Source organism: Ambystoma mexicanum, chromosome 2p (assembly GCF_040938575.1).
Source record: "Ambystoma mexicanum isolate Mex_15411 chromosome 2p, UKY_AmexF1_1, whole genome shotgun sequence".
Classification (NCBI taxonomy): domain Eukaryota; kingdom Metazoa; phylum Chordata; class Amphibia; order Caudata; family Ambystomatidae; genus Ambystoma; species Ambystoma mexicanum.
In genome coordinates this window covers 1,255,636,092-1,255,656,692 of record NC_090923.1, presented here as the reverse complement: position 1 = coordinate 1,255,656,692, position 20,601 = coordinate 1,255,636,092, and the positions used below count along the sequence as shown (strand labels likewise).

Here is a 20,601-nt window from a genome sequence, read left to right as displayed (position 1 = left end):
AAAGAACCAGTATCCATTACCATTGATAAACATGTTGTTAGATCAGTTAGGTACTTCCATGTACTTTTCTAAATTGGATTTACGGGGTGCATACAATCTGGTTCGCATTTGTGAAGGCGATGAGTGGAAGACCGCCTTTAAGACCCGGTACGGCCTTTTTGAATATCTTGTGATGCCTTATGGCCTTTGTAACACTTGTGCCACATTTCAGTTCTTCATGAATGACATTTTCACAGACATGATGGACCAGTTTGTGGTGATCTATTTGGATGACATATTGATATATTCATCGTCATTCCCAGAACATGTTAAGCATGTGTCAGCTGTTCTTCAAAGGCTCAGAGAGAACAAACTCTTTGCTAAAGCTGAAAAATGTGTCTTTCATACACAAGAAGTTGAATTCCTGGGTTATGACATTACCAACAATGGTGTCCGAATGAGTTGTTCCAAATTGAAGGCTATATTGAACTGGCCCATTCAACATAATGTCAAGTCTACAATCATTCTTAGGTTTTGCAAATTTTTACTGCAGATTTATCTGCTCATTTCCTAAAACAGTGGCCCCATGGACAGCCTTAACTAGTTCAAAAGGTACCATTTTGTTGGAACCAGAACGCTCAAGCATCATTTGAGACGTTAAAGGAAGCATTTACCACTGCACCTGTACTACAACATCCTGATCGCCAGTTTATCGTAGAAGCTGATGCTTCCAGTGTCGCTACAGGAGCTGCTCTTTCACAAGTTTGTGCAAAAAGCAAGGAGGAGCATCCAGTCGCTTTCTTTTCTCGCTAACCCCATACGAACAGAACTATACTGTTACCGAAAGGGAATTGCTTGCAATCAAGGATGCATTCCGGGAATGGCAAAATCACCACCTGATGTTTGGCCCCAAGAAGATGGTGTACTCTGATCATCGTAATCTTCAAGCGTTCAAAACTATGAAATGTCTTACAACTCAACAGGGTAGATGGCATGTGTTTTTTGCTCAATATGATTTCCAAATTACATATCGCCCTGCCAGACAACATGTCAAATCGGATGCTTTATCACGCATCAGTGAGGAGGTGAAGGAAGGACCTCCGGTGCAAAGTACGTTGTTGGCAGACCACGTGATATGTAGTTGTTCTGCACAGTCTTCCCTAAAACAGGAATTACAGGAATGGGTTGAACAAAATCCACGATTGGTTCAGGAAATTAACTAGACATACACAACGGTTTGCCTTTCACACAAGGGGTGCTTTATCTACCAACAGATACCACTCGGAACAAGGCTTTTAGTTGGGGACACGACTCCATTGTGGCAGCCCATCCTGGACAGAAGAAAACTCTAGAGCTGCTAAAGAGATGGCGTTAGTGGCCTTCCATTACACGAGATGTAATTGATGATGTTTCTACATGTTCAGTATGCATCAAATGCAAAAACACTCATGGCAAACCAGTGGGTTTATTACAATCTTTACCTGTTCCTCACAAACCATGGTATAGGATATCAATGGATTTTGAGGTAGAACTGACAGGAAATAATGGTTACAATACCATATGGGTTGTGGTAGACTACTTTAGGAAATTGGCTCTCTTTGTTCCTGTAGTGGGTTACCAACAGCTGCTGTCTTGGCTGACTTATTCATCCGGCATGTGTTTCGGTTTTTTGGTCTACCTTCAGTAGTAATGACCGACACGGGTTCACAATTTGCCTCTCATTTTTGGAGAGCACTGACCTCTGCGTTGCTTATTGATGACAGGATGTCTAGTGCTATCACCCACAAATGAACGGATAGACAGAGGGTCAATAGCACCATGGAACAATATCTGCGGTGTTTGGGTCTTCAGTTCCAATCAGAATGGGTAACTGTCCTCCCGGCCGCAGAATTTGCTTACAATAATTCCTACCACAGTGCCATAGGGGCCTCTTCTTTCTATGCTCTGTATGGGCAACACCCTAGATCAATTCCTTTGGATTCTGGTTTGTCTATGGATACACCTGCAGCAGGCAGTAATATCAGCGATCTAAAATACTTACAGGCAAAGGTGAAACAGCAATTGGAGCAGGCAAAAAGACGAGATAAGATCTATGCTGATGCTTGTAGAGTACCTGCACCAGTTTACAAAACAGGAATGAAAGTATGGCTGTCTACTAAGAACTTGCGGATACCAGGTAAAGAGAAACTGTTGCCTAAATACATTGGGCCATATGAGGTACTCAACGTGATCAACCCGGCTGCTGTCTGTCTGGCATGGCCACAACGATGGCGAGTGCATCCAGTATTTCACGTTTCACTCATTAAGCCATGCTCCAATGCTACTAGATTGCCTATACGGCCTGTTGCTGTTTCAATGAAAGGTTCAGATGAATTTGAGGTACAAGAAATACTGGATATGAGACTTCCTTCTGGTCGACCATATTATCTGGGGGACTGGAAGGGGTATGGTCCCGAAGATAGATCCTGGCAACCTCTTTCCAATATCCATGCTCCCGCTTTGTTACGAAAATTTCACTTGAAAAGGGGAGTGGCTGCTCCTTTGGGGGGTGGCACTGTCATGCATGGTAGACATATTACCTCTGGACCTGGAACACCGTCTTCACACAGAACGGGTTATGCTCATAGAACTGCCAAGCCTTTCTATTCTAAATGGAGGTAGTTTGATATCTTGCCTGGAAAACGACATTTGCATTATTCACGTCGTTGAATTCACGTGATTTAGGGTAGTCACGTGTGTTACTGCACTATGTTCCTAAGCAGCGTGAGACGTCGCTCACTGCTTCGGATTGAACCAATATGGCGTTTGGTAGCTGAATCCTTGATCTGCGTCCTCGCATGTCTTTAGTTACATCTTTGGCTTTCTCCTGCGTGTTACTTCCACACGTGAACTCCTGGAGCTGCATTCAAGAAGTTACAGCAGTTTTTCCTGTTCACGTGCATTTTCTACACGCTACCTTTGGCTGCCGTCCATTAGAAGACCAACGGACGGTTTTCCTTCACACGTGAGTTCTGACAGCCCTGTCTGCGTGTACTTCAGTCACGTGTAAAAACACACGCAGATGTCTGAAATCTTCACGCGCTACTTTCCTGGCTTCGTGGAAGTTTGTCACGTGTATATCTAACGCGGTTTCCTGAACTCTTCAAGTGCGTCTTTCCTGGCTGCGTGGAAATTGGTTGCGTGTAAAAATACATGCGGTTTCCTGAACTCTTTAAACGTGCAATTCCACACACAAGTTGTGCTTTGCTTAAGATTTAATTCCCGGCACCTGTGAGGAGATAACAGGTGGAATTCAATTCACCATTTCTGTTCTACGTGGGAAAGGAAGTATTGCCAACAACTGTATTTGAAGGTGATTGTGCACAGTACTTTAGACGCTATCCTGTGGTGCACCAACCCGGTATCTAGCGCGAGCCTTGTGCCGTTTGGGATAAGTTTCCCTTACTAACCTTCCCTCCTTTTGTCGTTGTTTCATTTCCTGGATTGCTTCAGAGACTTGTTGGCGGAGCCTCCAGTTCTAAATCTACAGGCTAGTGTTGTACTGGGTGCTATTGCTGAGCTATTAGTGAGAGTTAAAATTGGGACACTTTCTCATTATACTTTATTGTATCCTAGGCTGACTTCCAATGATGTTCCCACGCCCTTTCCAGTGATCCCTCTCTCCGTCTGTTTTATTAGGCAGAGAGTTGTATCATTTGGAAGGTCTATTTTTGACTTCACTACTGTCGAGCCGTGGGAGTCATCAAGGTAGTACAGTAGTAGAGAAGATGGTGACATTATGACATTGAATATGGGAGCTTGCACTGTATGGATGTAAAGGTAGAAAACAAACAGTTAACTCGGACACTTACTAACCCAAGCTCGTGATGGCACCCACTGTAAATGCTTAGCCTAATAGGATTCTTCTTAATGCGTTCTTTCCACAAAGAGTAGATGTTTTACAGTGGGTAGTATAAAAAATACAGTCCACATCAACTTCCTTCTCCGCTCTATCACCATCAAATTCCAAGTTCTCTGACTGCGCAATTGGCTTTCTATATGTAGTCAAAGAGGATGTGTGTTTCCTAATACGTGAACTAAGAAAATGAAACTGCCATTTTGCTCACCTTCTCTCATTTTCTGGTCCAACTCGTCCAAAGTCGGCTCAATGAGCTCCCAGCCATCTGGCGGGGCCTTCCTGCTTCTTTTCACCTTTGGCATCGTGAGTCTGTTGGACCAACATATGTATGTTAGCAATGAGGCACAGAAAACCACCCCGTCCAACAGCAGAAGGCAATTCCCCATGATGTTAATCACACTATGTAATCAAAATCATCCAACTACAGGTCAGCACAGATATGACCAACACAACAGCTTCGGGAGAATAAACCCCTTTTGGTAATTGCTTAAGAAAGCCATTGTTAGCAGTGTGTGTTTCAAACGGGTCACCCGCAGCAGTTTTTGCTTTGATTGTATAGACATACAATACCACTGAATTAGAGGAAACCGATAAAAAATGCTTGTCACAAGTTCCACGTTCTTTTCCACCTTTTCGTAGGGTAACAAAGTTTGCGGCAGTTGTTGCCATAGTTCCCCAATTTAAGAAAATTAAACAATATTGAATATACATGGAATATCAATGTGGTGACACCAACACAAAAAGGTACGTTTATATTTAGTCGCAGCCTCATTTGAAGTTCAGTGCCAGGAAGAAACCCATTGTTGAAGCATTGAAAGGGCTTCATATTAAAAGCGGGATAAAACTGTTATTGCCAATTAAAAATCACAGCACAAGTATCACCTGTGCCAAAACAAGGGAGTTGAGAAAAAAGCCATTTAAAAATGCTGCATTTTCCTCAAACATTTCAAAGGATAGTCTGACCCACAACTAACTACATTTTGAGCAGATGCAAGAGGTGTGCGGCACAAAGGTTGGTACAGGCAGAGAGCACTTATAGTGAAACATATATTGGCAATATAGCCCTCATTTTTCTGCTGCATGGTCTCTATCGCACTACAGGCTTGAAGATTGCTTTGTAGCACGCCGTTTCAACTTAATTTACCAATTACACTGAAAAACATGGTTTAGTAACGTGCTGAATTTCCTTTTTTTCTTTTGAGGCGCCATTTATTTTATACTGGCGCATTAAAGTGGAAAAAAGGAACTAGTGGTACTCTGGCTGCATCCAAAGTGTGATGGTCAGACAGATGGAAGGGAGGGGGCGGTGTGACCAGGATCACAAACTTTGGCTCAAATAGTTGTATTTCAAGTTCTACAGTAATAATGTCTTATATTTACTTACAAAAAACAAAAATTGCATAATAAAGCCACATACCAGAATGTAAATCTTCACATCCTGAATGGTATACTAGAAGTCTCAGAATACAAGAGAATGCCAACCTGAAAAATATAGTAAGTCCTACGGTACTTTCAGGGATTTAAGACATGTAATAAAAGAAGTTGCGCAATAAACAAAGATAGATATGCAGATTTGTCACAAACTAACAGCACAATGTTATTCATGATGTTGATTGGGTGGGAGCCATTTGATAGTGGTGGGAGCATGGTGGGGAGAGCCCAGGGTCTGTGATGGGGTGGGGAGAGCCCAGGGACTGGGAAGGAGTGGGATGAGGGAGCCCAGCGACTGATGGGAGCAGGTGGGGGGAGCCCAGGGACTATACTGGGAGTAGGGTGCGGTGACGGCACACAATAGTTCATAGCCATTTGTACATACTTTCCATTTGGCATTTTTTTTGGGGGGTGGGGGGCCCGGGACTGCCTAAATATTGCTCCCGGGGGGCCCAGGCCAAACAAGTTTAAAGACCACTGCTCTAGATGTAGGCCAGCTCAGAAAACGGGATGGGAGGCTACAGAAACACAAGATAAACCCACCAGAATAGCACAAAACCAATCAAAAAACGATTGAACAAAAACACACAAACCCCTCCACAGGAGAACATGAAACAGGCCAAAAACGGATTACAATCGATGCACAACTATTCACTGAGCATCAACCAGCCCCTAAGACTGCTTTTCAAGTGGTTTCTTTAAAGGATGCTTCTAGATGGTCAGTAGACATCATGGATATAAACAAGTCTTTCAATGGGCGCTTTGTGTTGCACATTTTAACTATCACAGATTTGCAAGTTAACTGGTGTTTTGTGAGCTTTTTGAGTTGGAAATGTTCCATCATGCATATGAAAGACTCTGTCATTGATGAAAAAAATGGGTTTGCAACCTGAGCACTTAACGACCTGCAGAGCTACAGATGCTGTGTGTGTGTCTGCCTAGCTGTGACTTGGGAAGCTAGCACTGCTTGAATGGCTGGCCTGAGCCAATTCTATATTTGGCTCAGGATAAAGACAAAAATTGTCAAGGACATGTTTCTTGAGCCTTTTAACTAAAGGTACGATCTGTAAAAATTAAAAGGATTAGTGGTACGGCGTACCAAGGATTTATATTACAACTCCACCTCTGCTGATAGGCACGATTTGCATCTACGATGGCGTAAAAGTCTGTATAGCCTCACTTTCCTGCATGAGCTACATGGACATACGTTTGTCGAATGGGAAGTGTACATGTCAGGTAAAGCGCAATGGGAGTACAGCTGGAAGCAAAGGTAGGAAGGGAAAGAGGGGGAGAGAGAAGGTGGTGGCAGTCTGGTCTGTAGAGATCATTATTGGGGGGTAAACCATGGGGCACAAATAGGACTTGAGGGGTGGGAGGAGGCACAAAACACACAAAGTATAGATTAACAGGTCAAACTGTTGTAATATATTTTACCAAGCTGTTTGCGTTTAATAAGAAAGGTGACATGCACGTTCAGAGTAGGTTTAAGAAAATGGAAGGTTTACATCAAGTTAATGAACACTAACAAGCTCAACGGTTGCAAAAAGACCATAAAAAAAGTTCCAAAGACGATTGATCTTATACGTTTTCTAACAGTGATTTTCTTTGAACACATTGTGGCCAATGTCACCAAAACCCTAGGAATCTACCTCGACTCCACCCTGTCTCTCACGCGACAAACCAATGCAGTTGTCTCTGCATCTTCCTACACCTGCAAATTGATCACAGCCTGCAGGCCATTCCTGACTCCGGATAATTGCTTGACCCTCGCGAGAACCCTCATCTTATCCAAAATCGACTACTGTAATGCCCTCTACCTTGGGACTAGCCAAAGAAATCTGGACAAACTCCAGGTCACACAAAACAACGCCATAAGGGCAGCACTCAACATACCTAGACGGAATCACTTCTCCAATATTAGACGCAACATCCAGTGGTTACCTATCTCGCACCGCATATCACTCAAATCACTTGTGCTCACACACAAGGCACAGAACAATGCAGCTCCTGCCTACTTAGTATCACGCTTCTCGCAACACAACCACTAGACCCTTGAGAGCCGCCCAGGTGCACACACTGGATATCCCCAGATTCAAACTACGTTCGGCAGGAGGGTCGAGTTTTCCGGTCCTTGCTGCTAAGCTCTGGAACTCACTTCCCAATGCCCTAAGGAACATTCCGCAATGCCACGCATTCAAAGCCAAAGCTAAACTTTGGTTACGGGAACAAGACAGCTTGTAACTTATAACTGCACACAGCTCGTACCCCTATTCTGTAACCTCCGGGTACTGCTACTTTGTTGTTACTATCTATGTTACTTGCATCTGTAATGGTATACTGTACCACCCTGTCTGTAACCTGAAACGTCCTCTCTGTAACTTGCTACTGCCTACCAAACATGCGCCCGCAAGCCTTTGGGCAAGGAGCGCAATACAAATAAATAAAATACAAAAATACAAAATACAAATACATTTCAAAAGTTGTTGCTGCAGTTTACAACCAATACAACCAAGCAGTACTGTGGTCTAAAGTGCCCACTCAGTGCATTAAACAGATGACTGATGAATCGCGGGATTCAGTCACTTCTCCCCAGGGGGGAGCCTTTCCCTGTGAGGCTACGGAGGTGAGCTCGCTACGCAATATCCTCACTAAGGGTAGAGACAAGCGGGACCTCACTGGGAGAGACTACCCCTGTGGGGACAAGGACCCCACAGATGAGGATCTCCCGAACTAAGTCACCTATAACCTGCCACTACCAACACCTACCAGAAGTAAGCATGAAGAACAAGCGGAGGTTTGTGATGGTCATGTAGAACCCTGGAGTAAATCAGAAAAGTGACACGCATTCAGTACCGAGACGAAGAAAACCACTCTAGTAATACAGAGTGCTAGCAGGACAGAAAAGAAGGACTTTGAAGCTCCGCCGGGAAAGTCTCAGGGGCATATCAGAAGTCAGAAAGGAAGAGACCTGGGGGTGAGAGAAACCCGGGAATTCCAAACCTGATGTGAGAGCGGAGCTGAAGGGGGCAGAGACACATGGCTTCAGGTGCAGAGAGGAAGCTGGCGTGTGAGGCCTGGTATCAAGTACTGACAGAATTTCTAAGAATGAGTGAGTAGTGGTGGTGGTGTGACCGAAAGCTTGGCAGACTTGGAGTCCCTAAACAACGCTGAGACCACTTACCTGAAAGCACTGCATTGTGTGCCGAACGAAGAGGAAACTATAAGCTGACAAGCCAACTTGACATCCACTGAATAAGACCTAGTGCAGACCACAAGCCCGATGACGCAATCCCTGAGGCTGAAAGGTAACGAGGAGAGCGGGAGACCCGGGCAGGGAACCAAAAACAACAAGTGGGACATTCATAATCGTCCCAGTAAGGATCAAGTATGGGAAGTACCTCATGAGGTAGACAACACTCATAAGCATCCCAATAACTACCAAGTGTTGGAAAGAGTGAGATCCTTACTAGAACAGCCCTACTCGGCCAAGCCATGGAAAAGATTGGACACTGAGTTGAGAAAAGGTCTCAGGTTTAATGAACCAGGAAAGGAACTGCCCCCAGGGTAGAGGGGAACCGAAACAACAAAAGACAAAAGAATAAAACAGAGGGGGAACCCAAGAATAAAAGACACTGTTGAAAAGTTGAAGAGCCCAATATTTGAAATACACGATTTGATAAGAATAGTTACCAAGAACTGCCTAATACTTTACTCAAATGAACTTGCTGAGAAGCAGCCCAGAGAAGAAGGTAGTAATTCTCCTGTGCCTTAGTTGTTCTGATAGTAGCAGGGACAGATTAGATAGGTTTGGACCAAGGACAGATCTTTCTTTTGGACTCACAAGCACCCTAGTTATTTTTTGTTAGGTAGGGAAATCCCATAGTTTAGGGACAGTCGGGAGTTTATTTTTCTTTTAATAAAGCCTATCTAAACATGGAAGATCAGAGTCCTTGTCCTTCCGACCCACCACATAACCCATACCAATGTTCAATCTAACCTTTCTCCATTATACCAAGTTTAATACTATTAATAACAAATATGTTTCTATCTACCCCTTTATGCTGATCGCCTTCTTGTCTAAGAGGTATAATAAGAGTTATCACTACCCAACTCAATGGTCTTAATGGTAATGTATTGTAAAGAGGTCTCATATAGTGCAATTCTGAAATTTGTGGTGGCCTTGTGGAATGTGGTTCTGTGAAAAAAGAGGGTAGTGGTCATCACAAAGCGAGGAGTGAAACATACGGCTTTGACGAGTGCTGGACAGAAAGGATTTCTGAATGCCAGTAGAGTTCTATGTGGTTTGTGACACTGATATGTGTTGTATTCAGAGGGAACAAACAATCGATTAGATGACCGTGCTAGGAAACAGAGCCCCTGGTACGGCACAGTATGTGATAGAGCCAAAGATGAAGCAGGCAGTGGGAGGAGCTGAGCCACCTGCTCCTCCAAAATTCTTGTGTTTGGGGAGGAGTTAGCAGGCATAAATCAGCCATGTGCGTTTTGGTCAGTGTGAGTAGTTTAAGGGTGCTAGTAGAGTGAAAGGGAGTCAAATCAGTTGGGGGAAGGAGGAGGTGGTTTGGGGCACATGAGAACTATTATGGAAATGATGGGGCTAGACTAAAGCAGGAGAGTTGAAGTTATGTTACAATTAATCAAGATGTGGCATTGTTACTCTTATAGGTTCAATTTGATAAGGATAGTGGAGTGTTGTCGGTGGCATTTGTCTGATGGGGAGAAAAGGTTGTGTGGCAAATAACCTGACGGGGTTCCGATTGTCATGGTGTTCTTCATAAGTGATTTGCACAATACTGTATGCCAGTAAGGGTGACCCGAATTGGTCAGCCTCCATTTCGTCCTGGTTTTAGAGCCGAGTGCTCTGATCGGTCTCTGTCCAGATTTGTGATGGTTGTTATGTTAAAATCAGAGTTGTCCATACCTTGAGTGTTGTAGGAACATGCTGGTTCATTGGATTCCTCCAGATCTTCCTGTCCAGTTTGAGTTGGCTAGAGCTTGATGGATCTGAATCGTCCAGTCTTTGGCGGCTAACATGCTAGTTTGTCTTTTGTGGTCTACTGAGTAGTCTTATTTTAAAGGAATGATATGAAAACTAAGTGACTGTCCTATGTTCAGAGTTGACTTGGCATGGAGTTCCATATCGTGGTGAATGGGTAATAGGAGGAATATCTTCATTACAAAGACCTGGATGACATCCACCTCCACCCACATCCTAGATATCATCATCCCCAACCGCTACAGAATTCTACAACGAGACAGTCCAAACAAGGTTGGCGGAGTCCTCGCCATCAAGGCATCATGGCCATGCACCCAACTTTAGCTCTTTCAAACGTCTTTTCTGCCACTTCCCGATCCCCCTAATTGATAGGGTCAATTTTCACCTCATCTACAGACCACCCAAGCCCAATACCTTCTTCATCAAAGACTTCATGGACTTGGTCACCACGTTGTGTCTCACACATCCCAACACCTTCACTGCCTACTCAACACTCTGAATCTCATGCAGCACACAAAAGACCCAAATCACTGGAAATGTGATATCCTCATCACTAATGTCCCGCCTACCCTCCAACACAGCTCTCCAATCAAGCTCAACCGGTCAGACCATCTGGCAATCCCCTTTGACATTAGTCGCACCACACCAGTCAAGCAAACGCATCAGAAACACTGCAAACAAGCCTTACGATCATTCAAGAACTTTCCATTGGAGGCTCTCACAGAAGACCGCACCAAACTCCACTTCACATGGACCGATTTACCTCAGAATAACCAGGACTGCGACTTGCTCCTCCTAGAACTCAACACCACCCTCACAACCAACATCAAGCACCATGCGCCGGATCAAACAAGGTAGCCTCAAGCCTAAACCTTCGGCAACCTGGTACACTTAATAAATCAACTTCAACACATGAACCATCAGAAAACAAGACAAGACTTGGCGAAAATTCGGCAGCACATCTCACTTCGCACTGCTCAAGGAGCTCTGTGCTACATGGAGACGACTGCTCACCACTGCCATGGCCAACTATTACCAAAATACAATAACCAAGGCCAACAATGAAAGCAGAGCTTTCTTCAAAGCCATCAGGCACTGCATCAACCCTCTGTCTGACCGACCCATGCTGAACTCCATCGATAAAGCCAACGCCATCAACTCGTTCATCAATATGGTCAGCATGATCTGACAACAGACACCAACGCTACAAGTGACATCAAACTACACACCCCATCTCGCAAAACCACAACCACCTGGACAACTTGCAAGACACTCACTATGGAAGACCTTACACAGTCCTAGCATCCCTCAAGGACACGTGCGTGGACGACATCCTCCCCGTCTCTGTACTCAAGACACTACCAACTGAAGCACTCCTCCCTTACCCAACAATGAACTCAAGGCACCTCCAATCAACCTTAAAAACGGGAGAAATCCTTGAGCTACTAAAGAAAGCAACACTGAACCCGGATGACCTCAGCAACCATCGCCACATAACCAATCTTCCAATCCTAGGTAAGATCCTTGGAGAAAGCAGAAGCAAAGCACATATCGAAGCCAACAACCTCCTTACTAATCTGGCTTTAGACCCAGATGCAGCACAGAAACATCTACCATCAAGGTGATCAGGGATTTTTGATCATGGCCATCCTTGCCTTTTGGTTCTCCTTGACCTCTCAGCAGCATTTGACACAGTAGATCAACAGGCACGCACCGAAAATCTACATTGCTGCATAGGGATCAGCAACATCGTCTTCAGCTGGTTGAAAATCGTACCTTGCTAATCACCACCAGTTGGTACAAATGGATTCTTCCAGATCACCAACTCTACCCATCTCCTGTAGAGTCTTGCAATGAAACATCCTCTTCCCCTGTGATCTTCAATCTTTACATGGAACTGTTTGGCGCCCCCCGCTCCATACTACATCCACCAATACGCAGATGACACACAGCTCTACCTCAAGATACTAAAACAAATAGTCCATAGGAGCCCCTCTGTGAGAATGAACACGGCTAAATGACCCGTTCTTTTGGAAGGTACCCTCTCAAGAGTCCGCAGCCACATTTTAGTTCACTGTACCTTTCACAGAAGGGAAATAACCATTTGCATATCAATCTTTGTCCCGCCCGCAGTCCACCACCGAAATGCTGTGTCAATTCCCTTCTGAACAAGAGTACCAACAGCAACCCCAGACACGTGCCCTGTTGGGCCTCATCAGTGAGGTGGAGCTGTGCGAGCAAGGGATCCACGTCTCGAAGACCCTAGGAAACTTAGGGTGACTAAACCCAAGTCCCTTAAAACAATCCCAAAGAAAACCTCAAGATATACTCCAAAGACATCCACAGGCTCAGGTCCTGCCTCTCATTGATCCTATTGTGGATGTCCAGTGCTTAACTGAAGCTCAACCCCTCCAACACTGAATTCCTACTGCTGACTAACAACACTGAAGACCTGATTCTTTGCTATGCACGTAGAGGGGTTCACACTACAGTTGGCCAACTGCACAAAGTCCCTTGGGTTCGATATCGACAGACATCTCTCCTTCAAATAGCACATAGAAAGGAAGACACAAACAGCCTGGTACCAACTTTCACTTCTGCGAAAAAATCAAGCCCTTCAGCTCAGAAAAAAACTTCAGATCTGTTGGTTCTGTTCCACTTCGATGGTAACAACTCCCTTTTGGAAGGACATCTGGCAACTTTTCTGGATCTCTGCATGCTGCAGCATGACTCAAAGCGCAAATTTAAAGGAATGGTTCGGTCAAAATGTTTTATTGTCCCTACGGGTCAGCCATGTGTTTTTAAGCCTAAATCGCTCGATTTTAGAAACATTTTCTATGGACCTTACCCGAGTTTTCGTCCATTAAACGCACGTGAAAACAGGCATCAGGGCGCTGCCATTTTGTGATAATCCTATAACTTGCCCCATCGCCCTGGCTGACCTGCTTTTGCGGCACTAAATCATATCCCCCCCGCCCCTGAGCCTGTCATCAGGAGACGCGTACCGCCCATTTCACAAAGCCAAAGCACGTCTCGTGTCAACATTCGCTGCGCTTCAGCCAATGACGTGTCGCCATGGAAATGGCAAGACGCCTCTTTCCTCAATAAGTATAAACAGACCGTTTCACAACACACAGCAGCAGATTTTCGATTCCATTCCTCTCTGTGTTACTTTGAGTATTGCGTGACTCGTTTCTGTGCTCTGGTCAGCTACCTTCGTTGCTTGTAGCCCGTGTGAACAGATACCAGGACCACCGCTATAAATTATTTTAGTTTAACACACAATGGCTACAATAATGCCCTACATCTACGAGGCCGAGTATACCGAGGAGGAACTACTGGAAAGGGAAACACGCGAAAACGATGGGTCTTCGGACGGCAGTTGGGAGGACGAACAGCTGAAGAGCCTAGACCTAGTCGCATGGACGGTGTTTCCACCTGGTCTGCATGCAATCAGTGCGAGCTAATGCCAACCGAGGATGAGAACTGCTGCTGCTGTGAAAACTAAGGATGCGTGGCCTACATTTCGGAAGGCGAGCCACGACCGCAATGCATCACCGAGCTGCCAGACTTCAGGGCAGCCTGCCTCACACGGTCCGTTTTGAGGATAATGATGGTGCTTATGCATGAACTGTGCGCAACTGTTCGTTCTTGTAATCCGAGTAACGAGTAAGTTTACTCTGCTTGTCATGCCACTCCTATTTCATGGTCTTCTACTATATCCAAAATCACATATACATATCATTGTAATGCATGAAAGTCGTTCAATAGTGTGCAGTGTCTAGATAGCATTTGTCCGAGCAGAATGCCATTGGTTATAAGAATTGTCATTTACAACAAACGTTTATTTAACTTATCCTGGTCATTTAAAAACAGTTTGTTTCATTCCTTTTCACAGGTGGTACAGGCTGGTGGCCCATCGTTCCTTTACATGGTGGCTTCACGGGAGGCTTGGACACCGCGTTCGAAGAGTAATACCCGCCTGTGCCGTTCGTGCCATAAGAGAAACTTTCCCAAGTGACAGCGGTCAGTACATGGGATTTTCTCTCGCTGTGCTGCAACCTGACCTGTACAATGTGTAAAGTCTTGTATTTTTGTGTCATCAAAATAAGATACAAAAAAAACACCACATATATTAACACCGGTTGTTTCGATTTTTTAAATTAATCAAGTGTGTCTCCATTCAAAGATGGACGTCAGACATCTGTGCTCCAAATGTGTGACGGTCAGGTCGCTGTGAAGCAGGTTGGTCACTATCTAAGCTAACATAATATATTCTCAATAATGCATGCACTAAATAACACTTGTTCAAAGTCTTTCAGTCGGTTATGCCTCTATAAAAGTCACACTTATATCTGTACTATCAATTAACATTGGATTATACAGGCCTTAGGTTAAGGGTTTTGACCACTATAATACACTGTTTGAAGTGTAGGTCTGTGCTCACAAGAATCTCCGTTATGTGGCATTTGTTATTGATAGGCAACGATATACTGCAGTAGGGGGTCTAATGTTAGTTGGGGGATCTGCTAGGTGGGCATCATGGCGTGGTCAGTGGTCTGGCACATGAAGAGAATACCTTGCAGGGACACAGGGGCAGAATGGCAGTATGTTTCCACTCACGAGGGTGCGTGGGCAAGGACACGTTTGTGGAGATGAACGAGCTATGTGCTTAGTTCAGGCTGGTTCACATGCAGGACAGTGATCTCAGAGGAAGAGTGATGGGTTACATTTATTAGCTGTTGCAAATACCTCTGGAGTTTTCCAGTCAGAGTGGGAACAAGGGTGGGGCCATGTGCTCTGCGCAGTGAGGCCTGGTCACCAAGATGGAGTGGAAAGGGGGTACAAAAATGGATGCCCCGTGTCCTGCTCAGTGGTCCCATCTACGCAAATGTCAACCAAAGTTAACATCACATAAGGGCAAGGGGCGTACCCACTACTGGAGGCACTTGGTCCGAGTTTCTACTGAGAAGTAAAGGATGAGAGTTGCCTGATGGCCCCTCGCTCCCACACACTTGTCTGCATGCCCACCGGCCCATCAATCCCACCGCCCTCTATCAAAGGCGGTTCGCACCCGGGGATGAGCGCTGGCATGGGGGGCTGTCACAGGCGCAAACGGCCAAGATGCCAAACGCAGGGCTTCAGCAGATGTACACTTCAAAAGGTATCCCACGCCCAGGGGCCATCGCTCACATGGCCTCCTCAGACCCCGTGTCTCCAGGCAGGCCTCCCCTGAGGCAGGCCGCCCCCCCCCCTGCAAACCACATAATACCACGACATGCACGTCATTCATTCACAAACACACCCCTGTTTCTAATACTTTATAAACCACTTGATAGGTCTCATGAGAACATCTTTGTGCTTTGCAAGTCAACTCCTGAACCTTCTACTTGAGAAGCACTGAGATCTGTGCTAATCTGCTCGTCGTCGTGCTATCTGTGACCGCTTCGAGCAAACTCGTCAGTGTGCTACATGTGGCCATCTACCAGTTCTCCTGCAACATACTGCTCGGCCCGCTGAATCCAACTGTTTGTTGGTCAAGGTAAGGCCATGTATCCTAGTCATATTTCGGTCATTTTTACATTAGGAATCTAAAAATGACAGATTTGCGATTACAGTACCCAATAGTGCTATGGTCATTGGTCTCATTGCTATTGACTTGAGATTCAATTGTTATGCTATCAATAGATCTATTTATTTTCATCTGTGTCAATTGTCATCGAATTGCATCCTTTGGGGGTCCAGTCTATAATGTAAGCATGTTTCCTTCTCGTGCAAGGCAGAACATCCAAGGGACGAATCACATGTTCAGAGTAGTCACATCATTTAAAAAATGTTTAACTTATGCAAATACTAAGCCGCACATGATGAACTGGTATAGTTCCGGCAACCAAAACAAACCTTGCATTGAACATGGTATGGTTCATTTACTTTATGACATTTTTATTCATCAAGGTTTTATAATAATCTTGATATTTACTTTTCAGAATTTTCAACAAAGCCTGCCTGTTCGATTAGCGGTTGCCCTTTGAAGACCCATGCTAAATCTGAAGGCACTACAATGCATGTATTCCCTAAAACTGTTGATCGAATAAGAGAATGGGTCAGACATTGCGGATATCCACCGAAGAGCTTGAAAGTGGAGTCCAGCAAGTCTTTGAGGACAAGAGGGGTGATCGATACAGCATCTGCCGCCGGCACTTTTCCTCGAACATGTACGCCACATCTTGGGTAACAAAGAAGAATAAACGGTGAACGACACAAAAATTCCTCGCAAACGCTATTCCAACTCTATTCGTCCACATTCCGCCACTGGCGAGTCAAGTATCCGGATTTAGCTTTAGGTCTTGCAGTAGTGTGCAGGTAGCCAAATTGATTAATTGATATTTTAGGTGTTGTGTCCCTTGTAATACTTTCAATATTGATATGAGTGTATAGTTTTTTGAATAATGACATTTATCAATAAATTATTTTTCGATTTTATAACCCCCAAAGGAAATCTATTTATGGGCACAGGGAACTGTGCTATATTGCGCATTTTCAATACCATTATTCTCAAGTATTCTGTCGGTTTACATGGCAATTTTTTAATATTTGCATTTCATTATCAAACAATAATTTACCTTTACAACTGCTTAACTATCCACTGAATCTGAAGCAAGAACATTCTACATCTGTGACGTGGCTGCAGTTATCAACCACTTCTAGCGCTATCAGGTAATCATACTTGGCTATTCCGCTACAGACTTGTTTTATGCATGTCAAGTAATAGTTTTTATGTATCGTGTGATTATTTTACCAATTGTTTGGTTAGTGCTTTCCAATTGATATACATCTTAGTTGTCGTCCCCTGGTGTTCGTTTTCAGTTATAATTAGTGTTATCCATACTAATGCAAGTACTGTCTTTCAGGGAGATGCTGAAGTGTCCACCACATTGACAACAGCCCTAGATGTTCTTCAGCAGCACGAGGTATGGATACTGACAGCTCCATCGACCGTGATCATCAGGACTGGAACACTTGTCATTTGATTGTTCTACAGCATGTTTCATTCATGGTTAGCCATTGATATGTACCTGCACGGTCGACCCCAAGTGTGTGTGTTTTCAATATTGTAATCCTTACTAATGCAAAAACTATGTTTCAGGCAGTTGCTGAAGCGTCAACCCACGCACTTGATGCGGAGCCTGACATTCAAGTCATACCAAGCGAAGTGGAAGCGGGACCATGCGGATACAAATCGGCGCAACAGCTTTCAGAAGTGCGCACCACAATTACAACATCCATAGATATTCTTCAGCAGCACGAGGTATGGATACGGACAGCTCCATCGAGCGTGATCATATAACGTGATTCCATTTGCTATACTTTCTTCCCTATGAACGCAAGTACTGTGTTTCAGGGAGACGATGGAGCTTCCACTACAATCACAAGATCCCATTTAGATGATGCAGATGTAAAGAAATCAGAGAAATAAGTCGATTAAATCTGATCATATTTAAATATTCCTTGATTCTTTTAGACAATGCATCATTTGTGGTTCTCTTTATATGTACCTGTGCCGTCGACCCCAAGTGTGTGTTAGGTTTACAATATTGAAAACCATACTAACGCAAGTACTGTGTTTCAGGGAGTTGCTGATGCCTTCTCTCCAATACAATCATTCATGGCAGTCCATGCAGAGCCAGAGGTATGGATACTGACAGTTCCATGGAACTAGGTCATCAGAGCTCAAATACTTGTTGTTTGATTGTTCTACACAATGTTTAATTTGTGTTGAGCTATTGAGATGTACCTGTGTGTTCGTCCTCACGTGTGTTTTATGTTATCAATGATACAAAGTAATCAAAGTACGATGTTTCAGAGAGTCGATGGAGCCTCATTCCGTGCTGTCTATGCGGATACAGAAAATATAGTCGTTGCAGCGCAAGAGGAAGGGAAGAGATGCGGAAACGAATCGGAGCTACAGCATGCAGATGTTGAAGGTCGATTCAAGAAAGTTGCAAAGAAAAAAAAAAAGGTTATTTACAAACAGTTCATAACTTTAGAATTTCTTTGTGCTGGGGACTATTTTATGTTTTTTCCAGTCAATTGAACTATACTTTATCGTGTGTTTAAACTGAACATCCCTTTTCCAATCTGTCTTGTAGTTACCCGTGGGTCTACGAACTATACCTACACAGACAGTGAAGCAAATGAGAGATGTTACTTGCCAGACCATTTACACTATGGAGGAACTATTAATTCAGACGCTGCATGTTGACACTAGAGATGCTCATATCCAATGGCCAGAACATGAAATGAATGTGTCCGGAGAATCCAGTTAAGTTGTAATGGACCATTGCTACAGTGCGACTGCACCACCACAAGAAGATGATACTGAATGTATTGAGGATAGCTCGGAAGTAGTCGCAGATCAATTCACACAATCTACACCCGCCAAAAAATTGCCACCAAAAAAGCTGTCGACAATGTTGTGTTCTCCCATCAATGTGAAGTAACAGATGTTGAAATGACAGAGAATGAACCAGCAGCAGCATTCGCCGACGCATCAGAACCTGATATCGGCGATATTTCTTTCAGTTGTGGTGAAATGTCCTCAAAGATGCAGTCCGAAACAAGTGCGACACCCGATGATAGTCTAATGAAAGAGGGCAAATACATAGTATTCGACAGTTGTTTGATGGATATTATAAGTATGCTGAAATGTGGGCATTTCGTCAGAGGGAAAGCATGTCGGAGGCCATCGATTTATGTGACTCGTCAAAAACAAGGCAGTAACGTCACAATACATGCCGCCTGTAGATTAAAATCATGCGTTCTCACTGTCTGCACAACCGATGCTGGGGAAGCTGTCAGCATCGTGGAATGGGGAAGTGTGCAGCTGCATCACTTTATAGTGGGTCCAGTTTAGAAAGTTAGAGTCTTTCTTTCAGTTTGTGGGACTTCATTTCTAAAACGCAGCACTACAAATACCAACATGATTATCTGTTTCCGGCCATTAGTGATGCTTGGAAAATTGAACAATTGTCTCTAGCAAGTACATTCGAAGGGAAACGATTCAGGCTAGCCGACAATGGACAGTGCGACAGCCCTGGATTTTCTGCCAAGTACTGCACCTACCACTTTCAGGACATGGATAGTAAGAAAATTGTGAGTTTGGTGGTCGTGCAGGTAACACAATGTACATCCCCAGTGGCCATGGAGAAACTAGGATTTATAAAATCAGTGGAATATCTGCAATCGAGGGGAATACACATCGACCTCATAGCCACAGACAGACACGTTTCAATTGCCAAGACAATGAGAGAGCAGTTCCCACATATTAAACATCAATTTGACGTATGGCATCTTGCTAAATCAATCAATAAGAAAATCTCGGCTGCAGGGAAAAAAAAGGTTTGGAAAGTATTTTAGAGTTGTCCCAGTCCATCAGCAACCATCTTTGGTGGAGCTGCAAAACTTGTGAAGGGTCAGTGGAAATACTACTTGAAAAATGGCGGTCACTGATGCACCACTGTACCAACGTGCACCGCTGGTCAGAAAACCTACATTTCCACCAATGTGAACATGGCCCTTTGTCCCCAGTGGAGGTACGGAAGAAGAAGTGGTTGAATCCATCTTCACCGACACACAAAGCCATTGAGAATATTCTTTTCGATAAAACGCTATCAAAAGATCTGAGGGGACTGACAGAATTCTGTCACACAGGAGGTTTGGAGGTGTTCCACAATATTCGCCTAAAGTACAGGCCAAAGCGCTTGCATTTCAGCATACAGGGCATGAAACATAGGACTCTACTTGGGGTCTTGGCCCATAACGAGAATCTCTGCCGTGAACAATCTAGGACTACGGGTAATGCAAGGATACCTCGCTACATTAAGGTGGTTTCTAAAAGTAGTAAGCAATGGGTCATCAAACCAGTCTATGAGGAAATGGAGTTAGACTTTGTAAAAAGCCTTATTGTTGCTGTACTCGAGAAGCACAGATATGGAATTTTTAACGTTTCTGTGCAGAGCACCGATGCATTGCCACCAAACATTGCCACTGTGCCATGTCCACCCAAAGGAGAGCTGGTTGTGAAGTACAAATCCCGGTTTAAATAATTGTAATACGATTGTCTTTTTGTAAATAAATGTTATTGTACAGTGTGCATACAAAGTACGCTAACCCTAACCCCTACTTTCACCATCCTGGGTGCCGAACAACCTGGGTGTCATCTTTGAATTCTCCCTCTCTTCACATTTCTGACCTTGTCTATATGTGTATGTATATATTT

At 44.2% G+C, this 20,601-nt stretch overlaps 1 protein-coding gene across 2 annotated transcripts in view; it reads right to left on the bottom strand.

Moving 5' to 3' along the window:
* The window catches only part of BUD31 (BUD31 homolog), a 136,941-nt gene that overhangs the window by 100,795 nt on the left and 15,545 nt on the right, over positions 1-20,601 (bottom strand). For both annotated transcript variants that reach the window (XM_069645568.1, XM_069645567.1), the window contains exon 2: positions 4,086-4,186. In XM_069645568.1, coding sequence (XP_069501669.1) covers positions 4,086-4,179 — 94 coding nt within the window. In that variant the 5' untranslated portion in view covers positions 4,180-4,186. The remainder of the gene's footprint in view (positions 1-4,085; positions 4,187-20,601) is intronic.